We start from the raw sequence: 20,694 nt of genomic DNA, 5'->3' as shown, positions 1-20,694 counted from the left end.
ATCACATTCACGTCTACAGATCACAGCCACATCCACAGGTTACAGACCACAGTCACATATACAGATCACAGCCACATCCACAGGTTTCTGACCACAGTCACGTCTACAGATCACAGCCACATCCACAGGTTACAGACCACAGTCACGTCTACAGATCACAGCCACATTCACAGGTTACAGCCCACAGTCACGTCTACAGATCACAACCATATCCACAGGTTACAGACCACAGTCACATCTACAGATCACCGCCACATCCACAGGTTACAGACCACAGTCACGTCTACAGATCACAGACACATCCACAGGTTACAGACCACAGTCACGTCTACAGATCACAGCCACATCCACAGGTTACAGACCACAGTCACGTCTACAGATCACAGCCACATCCACAGGTTACAGACCACAGTCACATCTACAGATCACAGCCACATCCACAGGTTACAGACCAAAGTCACGTCTACAGATCACAGCCACATCCACAGGTTACAGACCACAGTCACATCTACAGATCACAGCCACATCCACAGGTTACAGACCAAAGTCACGCCTACAGATCACAGCCACATCCACAGGTTACAGACCACAGTCACGTCTACAGATCACAGCCACATCCACAGGTTACAGACCACAGTCACGTCTACAGATCACAGCCACATCCACAGGTTACAGATCACAGCCACATCCACAGGTTACAGACCACAGTCACGTCTACAGATCACAGACACGTCCACAGGTTACAGGCCACAGTCACGTCTACAGATCACAGACACCTCCACAGGTTACAGATCACAGTCACGTCTACAGATCACAGCCACATCCACAGGTTACAGACCACAGTCATGTCTACAGATCACAGACACGTCCACATGTTACAGACCACAGTCACATCTACAGATCACAGCCACATCCACAGGTTACAGACCACAGTCACGTCTACAGATCACAGCCACTTCCACAGGTTACAGACCACAGTCACATCTACAGATCACAGCCACATCCACAGGTTACATATCACAGTCACGTCTACAGATCACAGCCACTTCCACAGGTTACAGACCACAGTCACATCTACAGATCACAGTCACGTCCACAGGTTACGGACCACAGTCACGTCTATAGATCACAGCCACATCCACTGGTTACAGACCACAGTCACGTCTACAGATCACAGCCACGTCCACAGGTTACAGACCACAGTCACGTCTACAGATAACAGTCACGTCCACAGGTTACAGACCACAGTCACGTCTACAGATCACAGCCACATCCACAGGTTACAGACCATCGTCACGTCTACAGGTCACAGCGACATCCACAGGTTACAGACCACAGTCACGTCTACAGATCACAGCCACATCCACAGGTTACAGACCACAGTCACGTCTACAGATCACAGCCACATCCAATGGTTACAGACCACAGTCACATCTACAGATCACAGCCAGATCCACAGGTTACAGATCACAGTCACGTCTACAGATCACAGCCACATCCACAGGTTACAGACCACAGTCACATCTACAGATCACAGCCACATCCACAGGTTACAGATCACAGTCACGTCTACAGATCACAGCCACATCCACAGGTTACAGACCACAGTCACATCTACAGATCACAGCCACGTCCACAGGTTACAGACCACAGTCACGTCGACAGATCACAGCCACATCCACAGGTTACAGGCCACAGTCACGTCCACAGGTTACAGACCACAGTCACGTCTACAGATCACAGTCACCTCCACAGGTTACAGACCACAGTCACGTCTACAGATCACAGCCACATCCACAGGTTACAGACCACAGTCACGTCTACAGATCACAGCCACATCCAATGGTTAAAAACCACAGTCACGTCTACAGATCATAGCCACATCCACAGGTTACAGACCACAGTCACATCTACAGATCACAGCCACATCCACAGGTTACAGACCACAGTCATGTCTACAGATCACAGCCACATCCACAGGTTACAGACCACAGTCACATCTACAGATCACAGCCACATCCACAGGTTACAGACCACAGTCACGTCTACAGATCACAGCCATATCCACAGGTTACAGACAACAGTCACATCTACAGATCACAGCCACATCCACAGGTTACAGGCCACAATCACGTCTACAGATCACAGCCACATCCACAGGTTTCATGCCCCAGTCACGTCTACAGATCACAGCCACGTCCACAGGTTACAGACCACAGTCACGTCTACAGATCACAGCCACATCCAATGGTTACAGACCACAGTCACTTCTACAGATCATAGCCACATCCACACGTTACAGACCACAGTCACATCTACAGATCACAGCCACATCCACAGGTTACAGGCCACAGTCACGTCTACAGATCACAGCCACATCCACAGGTTACAGACCACAGTCACGTCCACAGGTTACAGACCACAGTCACGTCTACAGATCACAGCCACATCCAATGGTTACAGACCACAGTCACGTCTACAGATCATAGCCACATCTACAGATCATAGCCACATCCACAGGTTACAGACCACAGTCACGTCTACAGATCACAGCCACATCCACAGGTTACAGAACACAGTCACGTCTACAGGTCACAGTCACATCCACAGGTTACAGACCAGAGTCACGTCTACAGATCACAGCCACATCCACAGGTTACAGACCACAGTCACGTCTACAGATCACAGCCACGTCCACAGGTTACAGACCACAGTCACGTCTACAGATCACAGCCACATCTACAGATCATAGCCACATCCACAGGTTACAGACCACAGTCACGTCTACAGATCACAGCCACGTCCACAGGTTACAGACCACAGTCACGTCTACAGATCACAGCCACATCCAATGGTTACAGACCACAGTCACGTCTACAGATCATAGCCACATCCACAGGTTACAGACCACAGTCACATCTACAGATCACAGCCACATCCACAGGTTACAGGCCACAGTCACGTCTACAGATCACAGCCACATCCACAGGTTACAGACCACAGTCACATCTACAGATCACAGCCACATCCACAGGTTACAGGCCACAGTCACGTCCACAGGTTACAGACCACAGTCACGTCTACAGATCACAGTCACGTCCACAGGTTACAGACCACAGTCACATCTACAGATCACAGCCACATCCACAGGTTACAGACCACAGTCACGTCTACAGATCACAGACACATCCACAGGTTACAGACCACAGTCACGTCTACAGATCACAGCCACATCCACAGGTTACAGACCACAGTCACATATACAGATCACAGCCACATCCACAGGTTACAGACCACAGTCACATCTACAGATCACAGCCACATCCACAGGTTACAGACCAAAGTCACATCTACAGATCACAGCCACATCCACAGGTTACAGACCACAGTCACGTCTACAGATCACAGACACATCCACAGGTTACAGATCACAGTCACGTCTACAGATCACAGCCACATCCACAGGTTACAGACCACAGTCACGTCTACAGATCACAGCCACATCCACAGGTTACAGACCACAGTCACGTCTACAGATCACAGCCACATCCACAGGTTACAGATCACAGCCACATCCACAGGTTACAGACCACAGTCACGTCTACAGATCACAGACACGTCCACAGGTTACAGGCCACAGTAACGTCTACAGATCACAGACACCTCCACAGGTTTCAGATCACAGTCACGTCTACAGATCACAGCCACATCCACAGGTTACAGACCACAGTCATGTCTACAGATCACAGACACGTCCACAGGTTACAGACCACAGTCATGTCTACAGATCACAGCCACATCCACAGGTTACATATCACAGTCACGTCTACAGACCACAGCCACTTCCACAGGTTACAGACCACAGTCACATCTACAGATCACAGTCACGTCCACAGGTTACGGACCACAGTCACATCTATAGATCACAGCCACATCCACTGGTTACAGACCACAGTCACGTCTACAGATCACAGCCACGTCCACAGGTTACAGACCACAGTCACGTCTACAGATCACAGTCACGTCCACAGGTTACAGACCACAGTCACATTTACGGATCACAGTCACGTCCACAGGTTACAGACCACAGTCACGTCTACAGATCACAGCCACATCCACAGGTTACAGACCACAGTGACGTCTACAGGTCACAGCCACATCCACAGGTTACAGACCACAGTCACGTCTACAGATCACAGCCACATCCACAGGTTACAGACCACAGTCACGTCTACAGATCACAGCCACATCCAATGGTTACAGACCACAGTCACATCTACAGATCACAGCCAGATCCACAGGTTACAGATCACAGTCACGTCTACAGATCACAGCCACATCCACAGGTTACAGACCACAGTCACATCTACAGATCACAGCCACATCCACAGGTTACAGATCACAGTCACGTCTACAGATCACAGCCACATCCACAGGTTACAGACCACAGTCACATCTACAGATCACAGCCACGTCCACAGGTTACAGACCACAGTCACGTCGACAGATCACAGCCACATCCACAGGTTACAGGCCACAGTCACGTCCACAGGTTACAGACCACAGTCACGTCTACAGATCACAGTCACCTCCACAGGTTACAGACCACAGTCACGTCTACAGATCACAGCCACATCCACAGGTTACAGACCACAGTCACGTCTACAGATCACAGCCACATCCAATGGTTACAGACCACAGTCACGTCTACAGATCATAGCCACATCCACAGGTTACAGACCACAGTCACATCTACAGATCACAGCCACATCCACAGGTTACAGATCACAGTCATGTCTACAGATCACAGCCACATACACAGGTTACAGACCACAGTCACATCTACAGATCACAGCCACATCCACAGGTTACAGACCACAGTCACGTCTACAGATCACAGCCATATCCACAGGTTACAGACAACAGTCACGTCTACAGATCACAGCCACATCCACAGGTTACAAGCCACAATCACGTCTACAGATCACAGCCACATCCACAGGTTACAGACCACAGTCACGTCCACAGGTTACAGACCACAGTCACGTCTACAGATCACAGCCACATCCAATGGTTACAGACCACAGTCACGTCTACAGATCATAGCCACATCCACAGGTTACAGACCACAGTCACGTCTACAGGTCACAGTCACATCCACAGGTTACAGACCACAGTCACGTCTACAGATCACAGCCACATCCACAGGTTACAGACCACAGTCACGTCTACAGATCACAGCCACGTCTACAGATCATAGCCACATCCACAGGTTACAGACCACAGTCACGTCTACAGATCACAGCCACGTCCACAGGTTACAGACCACAGTCACGTCTACAGATCACAGCCACATCCAATGGTTACAGACCACAGTCACGTCTACAGATCACAGCCACATCTACAGATCATAGCCACATCCACAGGTTACAGACCACAGTCACGTCTACAGATCACAGCCACGTCCACAGGTTACAGACCACAGTCACGTCTACAGATCACAGCCACATCCAATGGTTACAGACCACAGTCACGTCTACAGATCATAGCCACATCCACAGGTTACAGACCACAGTCACATCTACAGATCACAGCCACATCCACAGGTTACAGGCCACAGTCACGTCTACAGATCACAGCCACATCCACAGGTTACAGACCACAGTCACATCTACAGATCACAGTCACGTTCACAGGTTACAGACCACAGTCACATCTACAGATCACAGTCACGTCCACAGGTTACAGACCACAGTCACGTCTACAGATCACAGTCACGTCCACAGGTTACAGACCACAGTCACGTCTACAGATCACAGCCACATCCAATGGTTACAGACCACAGTCACTTCTACAGATCATAGCCACATCCACACGTTACAGACCACAGTCACATCTACAGATCACAGCCACATCCACAGGTTACAGGCCACAGTCACGTCTACAGATCACAGCCACATCCACAGGTTACAGACCACAGTCACGTCCACAGGTTACAGACCACAGTCACGTCTACAGATCACAGCCACATCCAATGGTTACAGACCACAGTCACGTCTACAGATCATAGCCACATCTACAGATCATAGCCACATCCACAGGTTACAGACCACAGTCACGTCTACAGATCACAGCCACATCCACAGGTTACAGAACACAGTCACGTCTACAGGTCACAGTCACATCCACAGGTTACAGACCAGAGTCACGTCTACAGATCACAGCCACATCCACAGGTTACAGACCACAGTCACGTCTACAGATCACAGCCACGTCCACAGGTTACAGACCACAGTCACGTCTACAGATCACAGCCACATCTACAGATCATAGCCACATCCACAGGTTACAGACCACAGTCACGTCTACAGATCACAGCCACGTCCACAGGTTACAGACCACAGTCACGTCTACAGATCACAGCCACATCCAATGGTTACAGACCACAGTCACGTCTACAGATCATAGCCACATCCACAGGTTACAGACCACAGTCACATCTACAGATCACAGCCACATCCACAGGTTACAGGCCACAGTCACGTCTACAGATCACAGCCACATCCACAGGTTACAGACCACAGTCACATCTACAGATCACAGCCACATCCACAGGTTACAGGCCACAGTCACGTCCACAGGTTACAGACCACAGTCACGTCTACAGATCACAGTCACGTCCACAGGTTACAGACCACAGTCACATCTACAGATCACAGCCACATCCACAGGTTACAGACCACAGTCACGTCTACAGATCACAGACACATCCACAGGTTACAGACCACAGTCACGTCTACAGATCACAGCCACATCCACAGGTTACAGACCACAGTCACATATACAGATCACAGCCACATCCACAGGTTACAGACCACAGTCACATCTACAGATCACAGCCACATCCACAGGTTACAGACCAAAGTCACATCTACAGATCACAGCCACATCCACAGGTTACAGACCACAGTCACGTCTACAGATCACAGACACATCCACAGGTTACAGATCACAGTCACGTCTACAGATCACAGCCACATCCACAGGTTACAGACCACAGTCACGTCTACAGATCACAGCCACATCCACAGGTTACAGACCACAGTCACGTCTACAGATCACAGCCACATCCACAGGTTACAGATCACAGCCACATCCACAGGTTACAGACCACAGTCACGTCTACAGATCACAGACACGTCCACAGGTTACAGGCCACAGTAACGTCTACAGATCACAGACACCTCCACAGGTTTCAGATCACAGTCACGTCTACAGATCACAGCCACATCCACAGGTTACAGACCACAGTCATGTCTACAGATCACAGACACGTCCACAGGTTACAGACCACAGTCATGTCTACAGATCACAGCCACATCCACAGGTTACATATCACAGTCACGTCTACAGACCACAGCCACTTCCACAGGTTACAGACCACAGTCACATCTACAGATCACAGTCACGTCCACAGGTTACGGACCACAGTCACATCTATAGATCACAGCCACATCCACTGGTTACAGACCACAGTCACGTCTACAGATCACAGCCACGTCCACAGGTTACAGACCACAGTCACGTCTACAGATCACAGTCACGTCCACAGGTTACAGACCACAGTCACATTTACGGATCACAGTCACGTCCACAGGTTACAGACCACAGTCACGTCTACAGATCACAGCCACATCCACAGGTTACAGACCACAGTGACGTCTACAGGTCACAGCCACATCCACAGGTTACAGACCACAGTCACGTCTACAGATCACAGCCACATCCACAGGTTACAGACCACAGTCACGTCTACAGATCACAGCCACATCCAATGGTTACAGACCACAGTCACATCTACAGATCACAGCCAGATCCACAGGTTACAGATCACAGTCACGTCTACAGATCACAGCCACATCCACAGGTTACAGACCACAGTCACATCTACAGATCACAGCCACATCCACAGGTTACAGATCACAGTCACGTCTACAGATCACAGCCACATCCACAGGTTACAGACCACAGTCACATCTACAGATCACAGCCACGTCCACAGGTTACAGACCACAGTCACGTCGACAGATCACAGCCACATCCACAGGTTACAGGCCACAGTCACGTCCACAGGTTACAGACCACAGTCACGTCTACAGATCACAGTCACCTCCACAGGTTACAGACCACAGTCACGTCTACAGATCACAGCCACATCCACAGGTTACAGACCACAGTCACGTCTACAGATCACAGCCACATCCAATGGTTACAGACCACAGTCACGTCTACAGATCATAGCCACATCCACAGGTTACAGACCACAGTCACATCTACAGATCACAGCCACATCCACAGGTTACAGATCACAGTCATGTCTACAGATCACAGCCACATACACAGGTTACAGACCACAGTCACATCTACAGATCACAGCCACATCCACAGGTTACAGACCACAGTCACGTCTACAGATCACAGCCATATCCACAGGTTACAGACAACAGTCACGTCTACAGATCACAGCCACATCCACAGGTTACAAGCCACAATCACGTCTACAGATCACAGCCACATCCACAGGTTACAGACCACAGTCACGTCCACAGGTTACAGACCACAGTCACGTCTACAGATCACAGCCACATCCAATGGTTACAGACCACAGTCACGTCTACAGATCATAGCCACATCCACAGGTTACAGACCACAGTCACGTCTACAGGTCACAGTCACATCCACAGGTTACAGACCACAGTCACGTCTACAGATCACAGCCACATCCACAGGTTACAGACCACAGTCACGTCTACAGATCACAGCCACGTCCTCAGGTTACAGACCACAGTCACGTCTACAGATCACAGCCACATCTACAGATCATAGCCACATCCACAGGTTACAGACCACAGTCACGTCTACAGATCACAGCCACGTCCACAGGTTACAGACCACAGTCACGTCTACAGATCACAGCCACATCCAATGGTTACAGACCACAGTCACGTCTACAGATCATAGCCACATCCACAGGTTACAGACCACAGTCACATCTACAGATCACAGCCACATCCACAGGTTACAGGCCACAGTCACGTCTACAGATCACAGCCACATCCACAGGTTACAGACCACAGTCACATCTACAGATCACAGTCACGTCCACAGGTTACAGACCACAGTCACATCTACAGATCACAGTCACGTCCACAGGTTACAGACCACAGTCACGTCTACAGATCACAGTCACGTCCACAGGTTACAGACCACAGTCACATCTACAGATCACAGTCACGTCCACAGGTTACAGACCACAGTCACATCTACAGATCACAGCCACATCCACAGGTTACAGACCACAGTCACGTCTACAGGTCACAGCCACATCCACAGGTTACAGACCACAGTCACGTCTACAGATCACAGCCACATCCACAGGTTACAGACCACAGTCACGTCTACAGATCACAGCCACATCCACAGGTTACAGACCACAGTCACGTCTACAGATCATAGCCACATCCACAGGTTACAGACCACAGTCACATCTACAGATCACAGCCACATCCACAGGTTACAGATCACAGTCACGTCTACAGATCACAGCCACATCCACAGGTTACAGACCACAGTCACATCTACAGATCACAGCCACATCCACAGGTTACAGACCACAGTCACCTCTACAGATCACAGCCACGTCCACAGGTTACAGACCACAGTCACGTCTACAGATCACAGCCACATCCACAGGTTTCATGCCACAGTCACGTCTACAGATCACAGCCACGTCCACAGGTTACAGACCACAGTCACGTCTACAGATCACAGCCACATCCAATGGTTACAGACCACAGTCACGTCTACAGATCACAGCCACATCCACAGGTTACAGGCCACAGTCACGTCTACAGATCACAGCCACATCCACAGGTTACAGACCACAGTCACGTCTACAGATCACAGCCACATCCACAGGTTACAGACCACAGTCACGTCGACAGATCACAGCCACATCCACAGGTTACAGACCACAGTCACGTCGACAGATCACAGCCACATCCACAGGTTACAGACCACAGTCACGTCTACAGATCACAGCCACATCCACAGGCTACGGACCTCAGCGTACAGGATAATGTAGTTTAATAAGAATTCTATTCATTGTGAATTTCTTCCTAATTTGACACAGATTTTTCTCATTACTTGTAGCACAAGACAGATTTCAAGGCCATTTTCAGAGAAGACACTCCATGGTGTGTGTTCATAGGAGAAGCTTCTTTGTCAATGACCATCTCCACCGGGTGCAAGAGAACGGGTTGTAACTATGAAACCGCCTCTGATGGGTCTGGCCCTGGTTTCCTTCACTGAGGAGCGAATGAGGATTAATATATCTTTTCTTCTTCAACTGTAAAATAGATTGAACATCACCAGCAAGGGCTCCATCTAGATTTTTGATCCCTTTGCTGTATATATTGATATATATTATGTTTACCATAATACAACAGTGACCACGACATTAGTCTGGGGGACGCGAATACTTACAGGGACACTCCCATTTGGGACAGCACCTATCTCCGTTGATCTGGACCGCGAATCCTAGGAGCCCACAGCTGGACTGTGTTACGTTGTAGGGACAATGCTGCGATTTATTCACCTGGATTAATTGCCCATCTACACAGATATGTTTAATGCATTCGTTCTCAGTGTATGGCTGCAAGACAAGACGAGAGCATGAGTGGATCCAAAGTCTACATCTGACATGTCTCTAAAATTGTTTCTAGAATACATGGATATGTCTGTGGAAGCCTGACCACTACAACAAGCTGCAGACTACTGCCCACATTCATGACATAGCTCCATGCCTAGGTGTGAACATGGATACAGCCATATAACAGCCTCCTTGCTCTATGTATCCCGCACTACTTACTGTGCAGGTCTGGCTTGTGGCAGCTTCTCTTGATGATAACATGGAGGACACTGTGAGTTCTGCCAAGATGCCTGGAGTGCTGCTTTGGAGGGCAGGAAGGACCGTCTCTGTCTGGTTGAAGGTTTTTGATGAAGTCTTCATTGGAAGATGAGGGGACGTTGCTTCTGTCATGGGTGGCAGCCTGTATTGGGGCCGGTTAGTAATACTTGGGGAGGGGGTGGCCGTTTGGATCCCTGCACCATCTGCATGAATATCATGTGTCAGGAGAAGGGGAGTCACAGGAACATCTGTGGCTTTTCCTAGAGAGGATGTATGAGGACCGGGCTGAAGAGCCGAGGGTGAAGCCTCCGTCCACGTGGAATACTCGGACTCTTTCTGTGAAGTTGATGGGGGTTTTCTTGTGCCCATTCCAGAGGTCACTACAGTCTGTTCCCTAACAGGACTGTGGGATGTGAGGGGAGGTGACAACACTGACAATGAGGTGGTGATAACTGATGGATGATACACGGTGGATGACGGAGCTGCTGAACCTGACACCACTGAGGATGGCTTATCCAGAGTGATGGAAGGCCAGGCCTTGGCTGATGGACGATAAGCGGCTGTCTCATATACAGTCAGTGACTGAGAAGCAGAAGTGACATGACTGGTTGCATTAGAGGCCTCGGGTGATGACAGGTCTCTCTGTTTAGTTGTGATTGTATCTGATGTCAATATGGTTCCAGCTTGTTCTGTAGATATAGATGAAGTTTCTATGGGGACTGTCGATGTAACACTGTGCTGCGAAGATGGCGCAGGTGTGGAGCTGGTAATGACCTGTGTTGTGGACACTGTGTAAGGTATCAAGCCCTTCTCCTCTGTATGGGTGCTTACTAATGGTCCAAAATGAGAAACTTCTGGAGATAATGAGATCGGGACTCTTACGTAGGTTGCCGGACTGGTTGGCTGTGTCGTCCTGGAGGTGTATGACAGAGAGTGGTCAGAGGCTGGCGTGGGTAGAGTCATGGCAGAGGTGGGCATAGGTGTTACTGACAGCTCTTGCATCATTGTGACACTGGTGCTGGATGTCCTCAATAATGTCAGTCCTATAAGCTCTGGGTGAGATGTTAGCTGGGTGGTCTCCTGAGTGGGAGTCTCTTTCATTTCATGCACAGGAACATCAGTAGACGAGTGTGCTCCTCCTGTGTGTAGGGTGGATTTCATTGCCCCTGTTACATTTCTTAAGACGAGTGTAGTGGACTCCTTCATGGCCTTGGGTTCTGTTCTGGAGGACATCTGTGTGGTGGAGATTCCTGTGCCGTGAGATGTCACTGCTATTGTGGGCTCCTCCTTGGCTGGCAATGAAGTCCATGAAGTCATTTTTGTGGTAATGGTTGTCTTGGCTGCCTCTGAGGTGAGATCTTCTAAGCTTTGTGACTGAGGTCCTTCCTCTTTGGTGAGTACATGAATTGAGTGTTCGCTAACTGGCGCAGCCTGAGATGAGGCACTCAGAATTGGAGCTAATCTTGTTCTTTCTGATGGCGGAGTATGAGGAATTGAAGATGCTTCCTCAGCTGTTACATCTGTTTCCATTGTAGATGGTCGTGTTGACGTGGTGACTTTTTCTGATGTTGGCTGATTAGTTGCAATGCTGGTAGTCACCAGCCCCTTTGAGCTGCTGGGAGGGTAGCCAGACACAGATTCGAGAAGACTTGTGGTAAGGGGTAGCACTGAAAAGACTTCAGGGACTTCTGTGGTGGCCTCTGTAAACTTCTCAGATAAGCTGCTTAATTCCCCTGATAGTTGGGTTATTCCTCCTATAGTCATAGTCAGATACTTGGCACGTGAGACTTCTTTTACGGTCACCAGCTCCGTGGGCATTACAGTGGTTTGTCGAGTGTCCTTGGAGAATCTTATTGTCTCCAGAGCTTTACTTGTAATTCCAGATTGTGAGGCTCTGGTCACTTTATCCAGTGGCATAAAGACCAGGGTGTAGATTGTAGTGGTTGTTGGTAGCGATAATGAGGGTGATACTCCAAGGTCTGGTTGCTCGGTACTTGTATGTGGCTCGGTGGGCTCAGGTATAGAGATGGGGCTTGTAATGAATTTTGCAGATTCCAACATATGCTGGGCTTGTACAGTCTCACTAACCGGAAGTACGGTGGCTAAAGAACCTGCTGCCGCGGTGACATTCCGCTGAGCTGCTGTCAGCAGGGTGGTGGGCATAGACATGACTTTAGAGGGGATTGTGCCTGGAGCTGGAGACATGGACGTGACAGTTCCAGTGACTGGTGTGTGTGAGAATTGGGTGGATGCAGCTGGCGTGGACTGAGCACTGGTTGCTGATCCCGAGGAGGCGAGTCTAGCTAACGTGATTTCGGCCATAGTCCTCAGGGCATCTGGAGATGACAAGGCATGCACAGAAACATGCTTCAACTTGGTGCTTTTATCAGACTCCATTGTGGGGCGAAATGCGTCAGACGTAGAGCTGTATGATGTAGAGCTGTATGATGCAGAGCTGTATGATGTAGAGCTGTATGATGCAGCACTCATTGTGGGGGAGACAGGTCTGGATATGTACCCAGTTACTGAGTGGTCTCCTGAGGCCCGCTGTGCAGACGATGAGGTCACATTCCTTATGGCCGTCACTCTAGGGTGTTCTGTTGTGATATGGAACATTGTCAGATTGACTGCAGGCTCAATACCTGTCAATAAAAGGAGAAATATATGAAATTATCAGACATTTTATATATCCAGCACTGTAACTGTTGCATACTAAAGCCTAAAACTTTAATAGTTTTGCCTTATTGCGCTAAGAACCTTCATCTCCATAATAACAAAGTGGTAGTTTGTGCCTGTGACCTGTGTACGGGCTGTGGGCACTGAGCACATTGTGTGCACGGCATTGGCCCTTTCAGTAAGTGGCGGCAGCATTGAGCATCTTGGGCGGGTGGACTTGTTGGGGGTTCAATCCACAAGTGAGGGGCAGGTGTGAGATTGATCTGTAGAGTTACGTGGTGATATGAACCCCTAATAGTCACCCCAACAACACGGAGGCTGAGTGAGGTATCAGACCATGACACTCCTACATCAAAGTCCCAATAAAACCAAATGACACAAGGTCTCCTGCATAGAGGTCCAAATAACACCAAATGACACGAGGTCTCCTGCATAGAGGTCCAAATAACACCAAATGACACGAGGTCTCCTGCATAGAGGTCCAAATAAAACCAAATGACACGAGGTCTCCTGCATAGAGGTCCAAATAAAACCAAATGACACAAGGTCTCCTGCATAGAGGTCCAAATAAAACCAAATGACACAAGGTCTCCTGCATAGAGGTCCAAATAAAACCAAATGACACAAGGTCTTCTGCATAGAGGTCCAAATGACACGAGGTCTCCTGCATAGAGGTCCAAATAACACCAAATGACACGAGGTCTCTTGCATAGAGGTAAAAATAACACCAAATGACACGAGGTCTCTTGCATAGAGGTCCAAATAAAACCAAATGACACGAGGTCTCCTGCATAGAGGTGAAATAAAACCAAATGACACGAGGTCTCCTGCATAGAGGTCCAAATAACACCAAATGACACGAGGTCTCCTGCATAGAGGCCAAATAACACCAAATGACACGAGGTCTCTTGCATAGAGGTCCAAATAAAACCAAGTGACACAAGATCTCCTGTATAAAGGTCCATATAACACCAAATGACACGAGGTCTCCTACATAGAGGTCCAAATAAAACCAAATGACATGAGGTCTCCTGTAAAGAGGTCCAAATAACACCAAGTGACACGAGATCTCCTGTATAGAAGTCCAAATAACACCAAATGACAAGAGGTCTCCTGCAAAGAGGTCCAAATAAAACCAAATTACACGAGGTCTCCTGTATAGAGATCCAAATAACACAAAGTGACACGAGGTCTCCTGCATAGAGGTCCAAACAAAACCAAATGACACAAGGTCTCCTGCATAGAGGTCCAAATAAAACCAAATGACACGAGGTCTCCTGCACAGAGGTCCAAATAAAACCAAATGACACGAGGTCTCCTGCATAGAGGTCCAAATAAAACCAAATGACACAAGGTCTCCTGCATAGAGGTCCAAATAAAACCAAATGACACGAGGTCTCCTGCATAGAGGTCCAAATAAAACCAAATGACACAAGGTCTCCTGCATAGAGGTCCAAATAAAACCAAATGACACGAGGTCTCCTGCATAGAGGTCCAAATAAAACCAAATGACACAAGGTCTCCTGCATAGAGGTCCAAATAAAACCAAATGACACAAGGTCTCCTGCATAGAGGTCCAAATAAAACCAAATGACACAAGGTCTTCTGCATAGAGGTCCAAATGACACGAGGTCTCCTGCATAGAGGTCCAAATAACACCAAATGACACGAGGTCTCTTGCATAGAGGTAAAAATAACACCAAATGACACGAGGTCTCTTGCATAGAGGTCCAAATAAAACCAAATGACACGAGGTCTCCTGCATAGAGGTGAAATAAAACCAAATGACACGAGGTCTCCTGCATAGAGGTCCAAATAACACCAAATGACACGAGGTCTCCTGCATAGAGGCCAAATAACACCAAATGACACGAGGTCTCTTGCATAGAGGTCCAAATAAAACCAAGTGACACAAGATCTCCTGTATAAAGGTCCATATAACACCAAATGACACGAGGTCTCCTACATAGAGGTCCAAATAAAACCAAATGACATGAGGTCTCCTGTAAAGAGGTCCAAATAACACCAAGTGACACGAGATCTCCTGTATAGAAGTCCAAATAACACCAAATGACAAGAGGTCTCCTGCAAAGAGGTCCAAATAAAACCAAATTACACGAGGTCTCCTGTATAGAGATCCAAATAACACAAAGTGACACGAGGTCTCCTGCATAGAGGTCCAAACAAAACCAAATGACACAAGGTCTCCTGCATAGAGGTCCAAATAAAACCAAATGACACGAGGTCTCCTGCACAGAGGTCCAAATAAAACCAAATGACACGAGGTCTCCTGCATAGAGGTCCAAATAAAACCAAATGACACAAGGTCTCCTGCATAGAGGTCCAAATAAAACCAAATGACACGAGGTCTCCTGCATAGAGGTCCAAATAAAACCAAATGACACGAGGTCTCCTGCATAGAGGTCCAAATAAAACCAAATGACACGAGGTCTCCTGCATAGAGGTCCAAATAAAACCAAATGACACAAGGTCTCCTGCATAGAGGTCCAAATAAAACCAAATGACACGAGATCTCCTGCATAGAGGTTCAAATAACACCAAGTGACACGAGGTCTCCTGCATAGAGGTCCAAATAAAACCAAATGACACAAGGTCTCCTGCATAGAGGTCCAAATAAAACCAAATGACACAAGGTCTCCTGTAAAGGGGTCCAAATAAAACCAAATGACACGAGGTCTCCTGCATAGAGGTCCAAATAAAACCAAAAGACACGAGGTCTCCTGCGTAGAGGTTCAAATAAAACCAAATGACACTAGGTCTCCTGCATAGAGGTCCAGATAAAACCAAATGACACGAGGTCTCCTGCATAGAGGTCCAAATAAAACCAAATGACACGAGGTCTCCTGCATAGAGGTCCAGATAAAACCAAATGACACGAGGTCTCCTGCATAGAGGTCCAAATAAAACCAAATGACACGAGGTCTCCTGCATAGAGGTCCAGATAAAACCAAATGACACGAGGTCTCCTGCATAGAGGTCCAAATAAAACCAAATGACACGAGGTCTCCTGCATAGAGGTCCAAATAACACCAAATGACACGAGGTCTCCTGCATAGAGGTCCAAATAAAACCAAATGACACGAGGTCTCCTGCATAGAGGTCCAAATAACACCAAGTGACACGAGGTCTCCTGCATAGAGGTCCAAATAAAACCAAATGACACAAGGTCTCCTGCATAGAGGTCCAAATAAAACCAAATGACGCAAGGTTTCCTGCATAGAGGTCCAAATAAAACCAAATGACACGAGGTCTCCTGCATAGAGGTCCAGATAAAACCAAATGACACGAGGTCTCCTGCATAGAGGTCTAAATAACACCAAATGACACGAGGTCTCCTGCATAGAGGTCCAAATAAAACCAAATGACACAAGGTCTCCTGCATAGAGGTCCAAATAAAACCAAATGACATGAGGTCTCCTACATAGAGTTCCAAATAAAACCAAATGACACAAGGTCTCCTGCATAGAGGTCCAAATAAAACCAAATGACACAAGGTCTCCTGCATAGAGGTCCAAATAACACCAAGTGACACGAGGTCTCCTGCATAGAGGTCCAAATAATACCAAGTGACACTAGATCTCCTGTATAAAGGTCCATATAACACCAAGTAACACGAGGTCTCCTACATAGAGGTCCAAATAACACCAAATGACATGAGGTCTCCTGTATAGAGGTCCAAATAACACCAAGTGACACGAGATCTCCTGTATAGAGGTCCAAATAACACCAAATGACACGAGGTCTCCTGCATAGAGGTCCATATAAAACCAAATGACACAAGGTCTCCTGCATAGAGGTCCAAATAAAACCAAATGACACGAGGTCTCCTGCATAGAGGTCCAAATAAAACCAAATGACAAAAGGTCTCCTGCATAGAGGTCCAAATAAAACCAAATGACACGAGGTCTCCTGCATAGAGGTCCAAATAAAACCACATGACAGAAGGTCTCCTGCATAGAGGTCCAAATAACACCAAATGACACGAGGTCTCCTGCATAGAGGTCCAAATAAAACTAAATGACACAAGGTCTCCTGCATAGAGGTCCAAATAAAACCAAATGACACAAGGTCTCCTGCATAGAGATCCAAATAAAACCAAATGACACAAGGTCTCCTGCATAGAGGTCCAAATAAAACCAAATTACATGAGGTCTCCTGCATAGAGGTCCAAATAAAACCAAGTGACAAGAGGTCTCCTGCATAGAGGTCCAAATAAAACCAAATGACACGAGGTCTCCTGCATAGAGGTCCAAATAAAACCAAATTACATGAGGTCTCCTGCATAGAGGTCCAAATAAAACCCAATGACACAAGGTCTCCTGCATAGAGGTCCAAATATAACCAAATGACACGAGGTCTCCTGCATAAAGGTCCAAATAAAACCAAATGACACGATGTCTCCTGTATAGAGATCCAAATAACACAAAGTGACACGAGGTCTCCTGCATAGAGGTCCAAATAAAACCAAATGACACAAGGTCTCCTGCATAGAGGTCCAAATAAAACCAAATGACACGAGGTCTCCTGCATAGAGGTCCAAATAAAACCAAATGACAAAAGGTCTCCTGCATAGAGGTCCAAATAAAACCAAATGACACGAGGTCTCCTGCATAGAGGTCCAAATAAAACCACATGACAGAAGGTCTCCTGCATAGAGGTCCAAATAACACCAAATGACACGAGGTCTCCTGCATAGAGGTCCAAATAAAACTAAATGACACAAGGTCTCCTGCATAGAGGTCCAAATAAAACCAAATGACACAAGGTCTCCTGCATAGAGATCCAAATAAAACCAAATGACACAAGGTCTCCTGCATAGAGGTCCAAATAAAACCAAATGACACGAGGTCTCCTGCATAGAGGTCCAAATAAAACCAAATGACACGAGGTCTCCTGCATAGAGGTCCAAATAAAACCAAATTACATGAGGTCTCCTGCATAGAGGTCCAAATAAAACCCAATGACACAAGTTCTCCTGCATAGAGGTCCAAATATAACCAAATAACACGAGGTCTCCTGCATAGAGGTCCAAATAAAACCAAATGACACGAGGTCTCCTGTATAGAGATCCAAATAACACAAAGTGACACGAGGTCTCCTGCATAGAGGTCCAAACAAAACCAAATGACACAAGGTCTCCTGCATAGAGGTCCAAATAAAACCAAATGACACGAGGTCTCCTGCATAGAGGTCCAAATAAAACCAAATGACACAAGGTCTCCTGCATAGAGGTCCAAATAAAACCAAATGACACAAGGTCTCCTGCATAGAGGTCCAAATAACACCAAATGACACGAGGTCTCCTGCATAGAGATCCAAATAAAACCAAATGACACGAGGTCTCCTGCATAGAGGTCCAAATAAAACCAAATGACACAAGGTCTCCTGCATAGAGGTCCAAATAACACCAAATGACACGAGGTCTCCTGCATAGAGGTCCAAATAAAACCAAAAGACACGAGGTCTTCTGCGTAGAGGTTCAAATAAAACCAAATGACACGAGGTCTCCTCCATAGAGGTCCAGATAAAACCAAATGACACGAGGTCTCCTGCATAGAGGTCTAAATAACACCAAATGACACGAGGTCTCCTGCATAGAGGTCCAAATAAAACCAAATGACACAAGGTCTCCTGCATAGAGGTCCACATAAAACCAAATGACACAAGGTTTCCTGCATAGAGGTCCAAATAACACCAAGTGACACGAGGTCTCCTGCATAGAGGTCCAAATAAAACCAAATGACACGAGGTCTCCTGCATAGAGGTCCAAATAAAACCAAATGACACGAGGTCTCCTGCATAGAGGTCCAAATAAAACCAAATGACACGAGGTCTCCTGCATAGAGGTCCAAATAAAACAAAATGACACGAGGTCTCCTGCATAGAGGTCCAAATAACACCAAATGACATGAGGTCTCCTGCATAGAGGTCCAAATAAAACCAAATGACACGAGGTCTCCTGCATAGAGGTCCAAATAAAACCAAATTACATGAGGTCTCCTGCATAGAGGTCCAATAAAACCAAATGACACAAGGTCTCCTGCATAGAGGTCCAAATAACACCAAATGACATGAGGTCTCCTGCATAGAGGTCCAAATAAAACCAAATGACACGAGGTCTCCTGCATAGAGGTCCAAATAAAACCAAATGACAAGAGGTCTGCTGCATAGAGGTAAATAACACCAAATGACACGAGGTCTCCTGCATAGAGGTCCAAATAAAACCAAATGACACGAGGTCTCCTGCATAGAGGTCCAAATAAAACCTAATGACACGAGGTCTCCTGCGTAGAGGTCCAAATAAAACCAAATGACACGAGGTCTCCTGCATAGAGGTCCAAATAAAACCAAGTGACACAAGGTCTCCTGCATAGAGGGCCAAATAAAACCAAATGACGCAAGGTCTCCTGCATAGAGGTCCAAATAAAACCAAATGACACGAGATTTCCTGCATAGAGGTCCAAATAAAACCAAGTGACACGAGGTCTCCTGCATAGAGGTCAAAATAAAACCAAATGACACGAGGTCTCCTGCATAGAGGTCCAAATAAAACCAAATTACATGAGGTCTCCTGCATAGAGGTCCAAATAAAACCAAGTGACACAAGGTCTCCTGCATAGAGGTCCAAATAAAACCAAATGACACAAGGTCTCCTGCATAGAGGTCCAAATAACACCAAGTGACACGAGGTCTCCTGCATAGAGGTCCAAATAATACCAAGTGACACTAGATCTCCTGTATAAAGGACCATATAACACCAAGTAACACGAGGTCTCCTACATAGAGGTCCAAATAACACCAAATGACATGAGGTCTCCTGCATAGAGGTCCATATAAAACCAAATGACACAAGGTCTCCTGCATAGAGGTCCAAATAAAACCAAATGACACAAGGTCTCTTGCATAGAGGTCCAAATAAAACCAAATGACACGAGGTCTCCTGCATAGAGGTCCAAATAAAACCAAATGACACAAGGTCTCCTGCATAGTGGTCCAAATAAAACCAAATGACAAAAGGTCTCCTGCAT

The 20,694-nt window shown here is 47.3% G+C and overlaps 1 protein-coding gene across 1 annotated transcript in view; it reads right to left on the bottom strand.

Moving 5' to 3' along the window:
* OTOG (otogelin) overlaps positions 1–20,694 on the bottom strand; it is a 650,929-nt gene that overhangs the window by 272,520 nt on the left and 357,715 nt on the right. Inside the window, exons 33-34 of the mRNA XM_073657941.1 lie at positions 10,931–13,611; positions 10,546–10,714 (exon numbers count right to left, since the gene is read on the bottom strand). Of these exons, the coding sequence (XP_073514042.1) occupies positions 10,546–10,714; positions 10,931–13,611 (2,850 nt within the window). The remainder of the gene's footprint in view (positions 1–10,545; positions 10,715–10,930; positions 13,612–20,694) is intronic.

Source organism: Phyllobates terribilis, unplaced genomic scaffold, assembly GCF_046119375.1.
Source record: "Phyllobates terribilis strain yellow unplaced genomic scaffold, ASM4611937v1 Scaffold_13__5_contigs__length_258822181, whole genome shotgun sequence".
Taxonomy (NCBI): Eukaryota; Metazoa; Chordata; class Amphibia; order Anura; family Dendrobatidae; genus Phyllobates; species Phyllobates terribilis.
The sequence above is the reverse complement of the archived record's forward strand: the minus strand, read 5'-3'. Positions and strand labels throughout refer to the sequence as shown.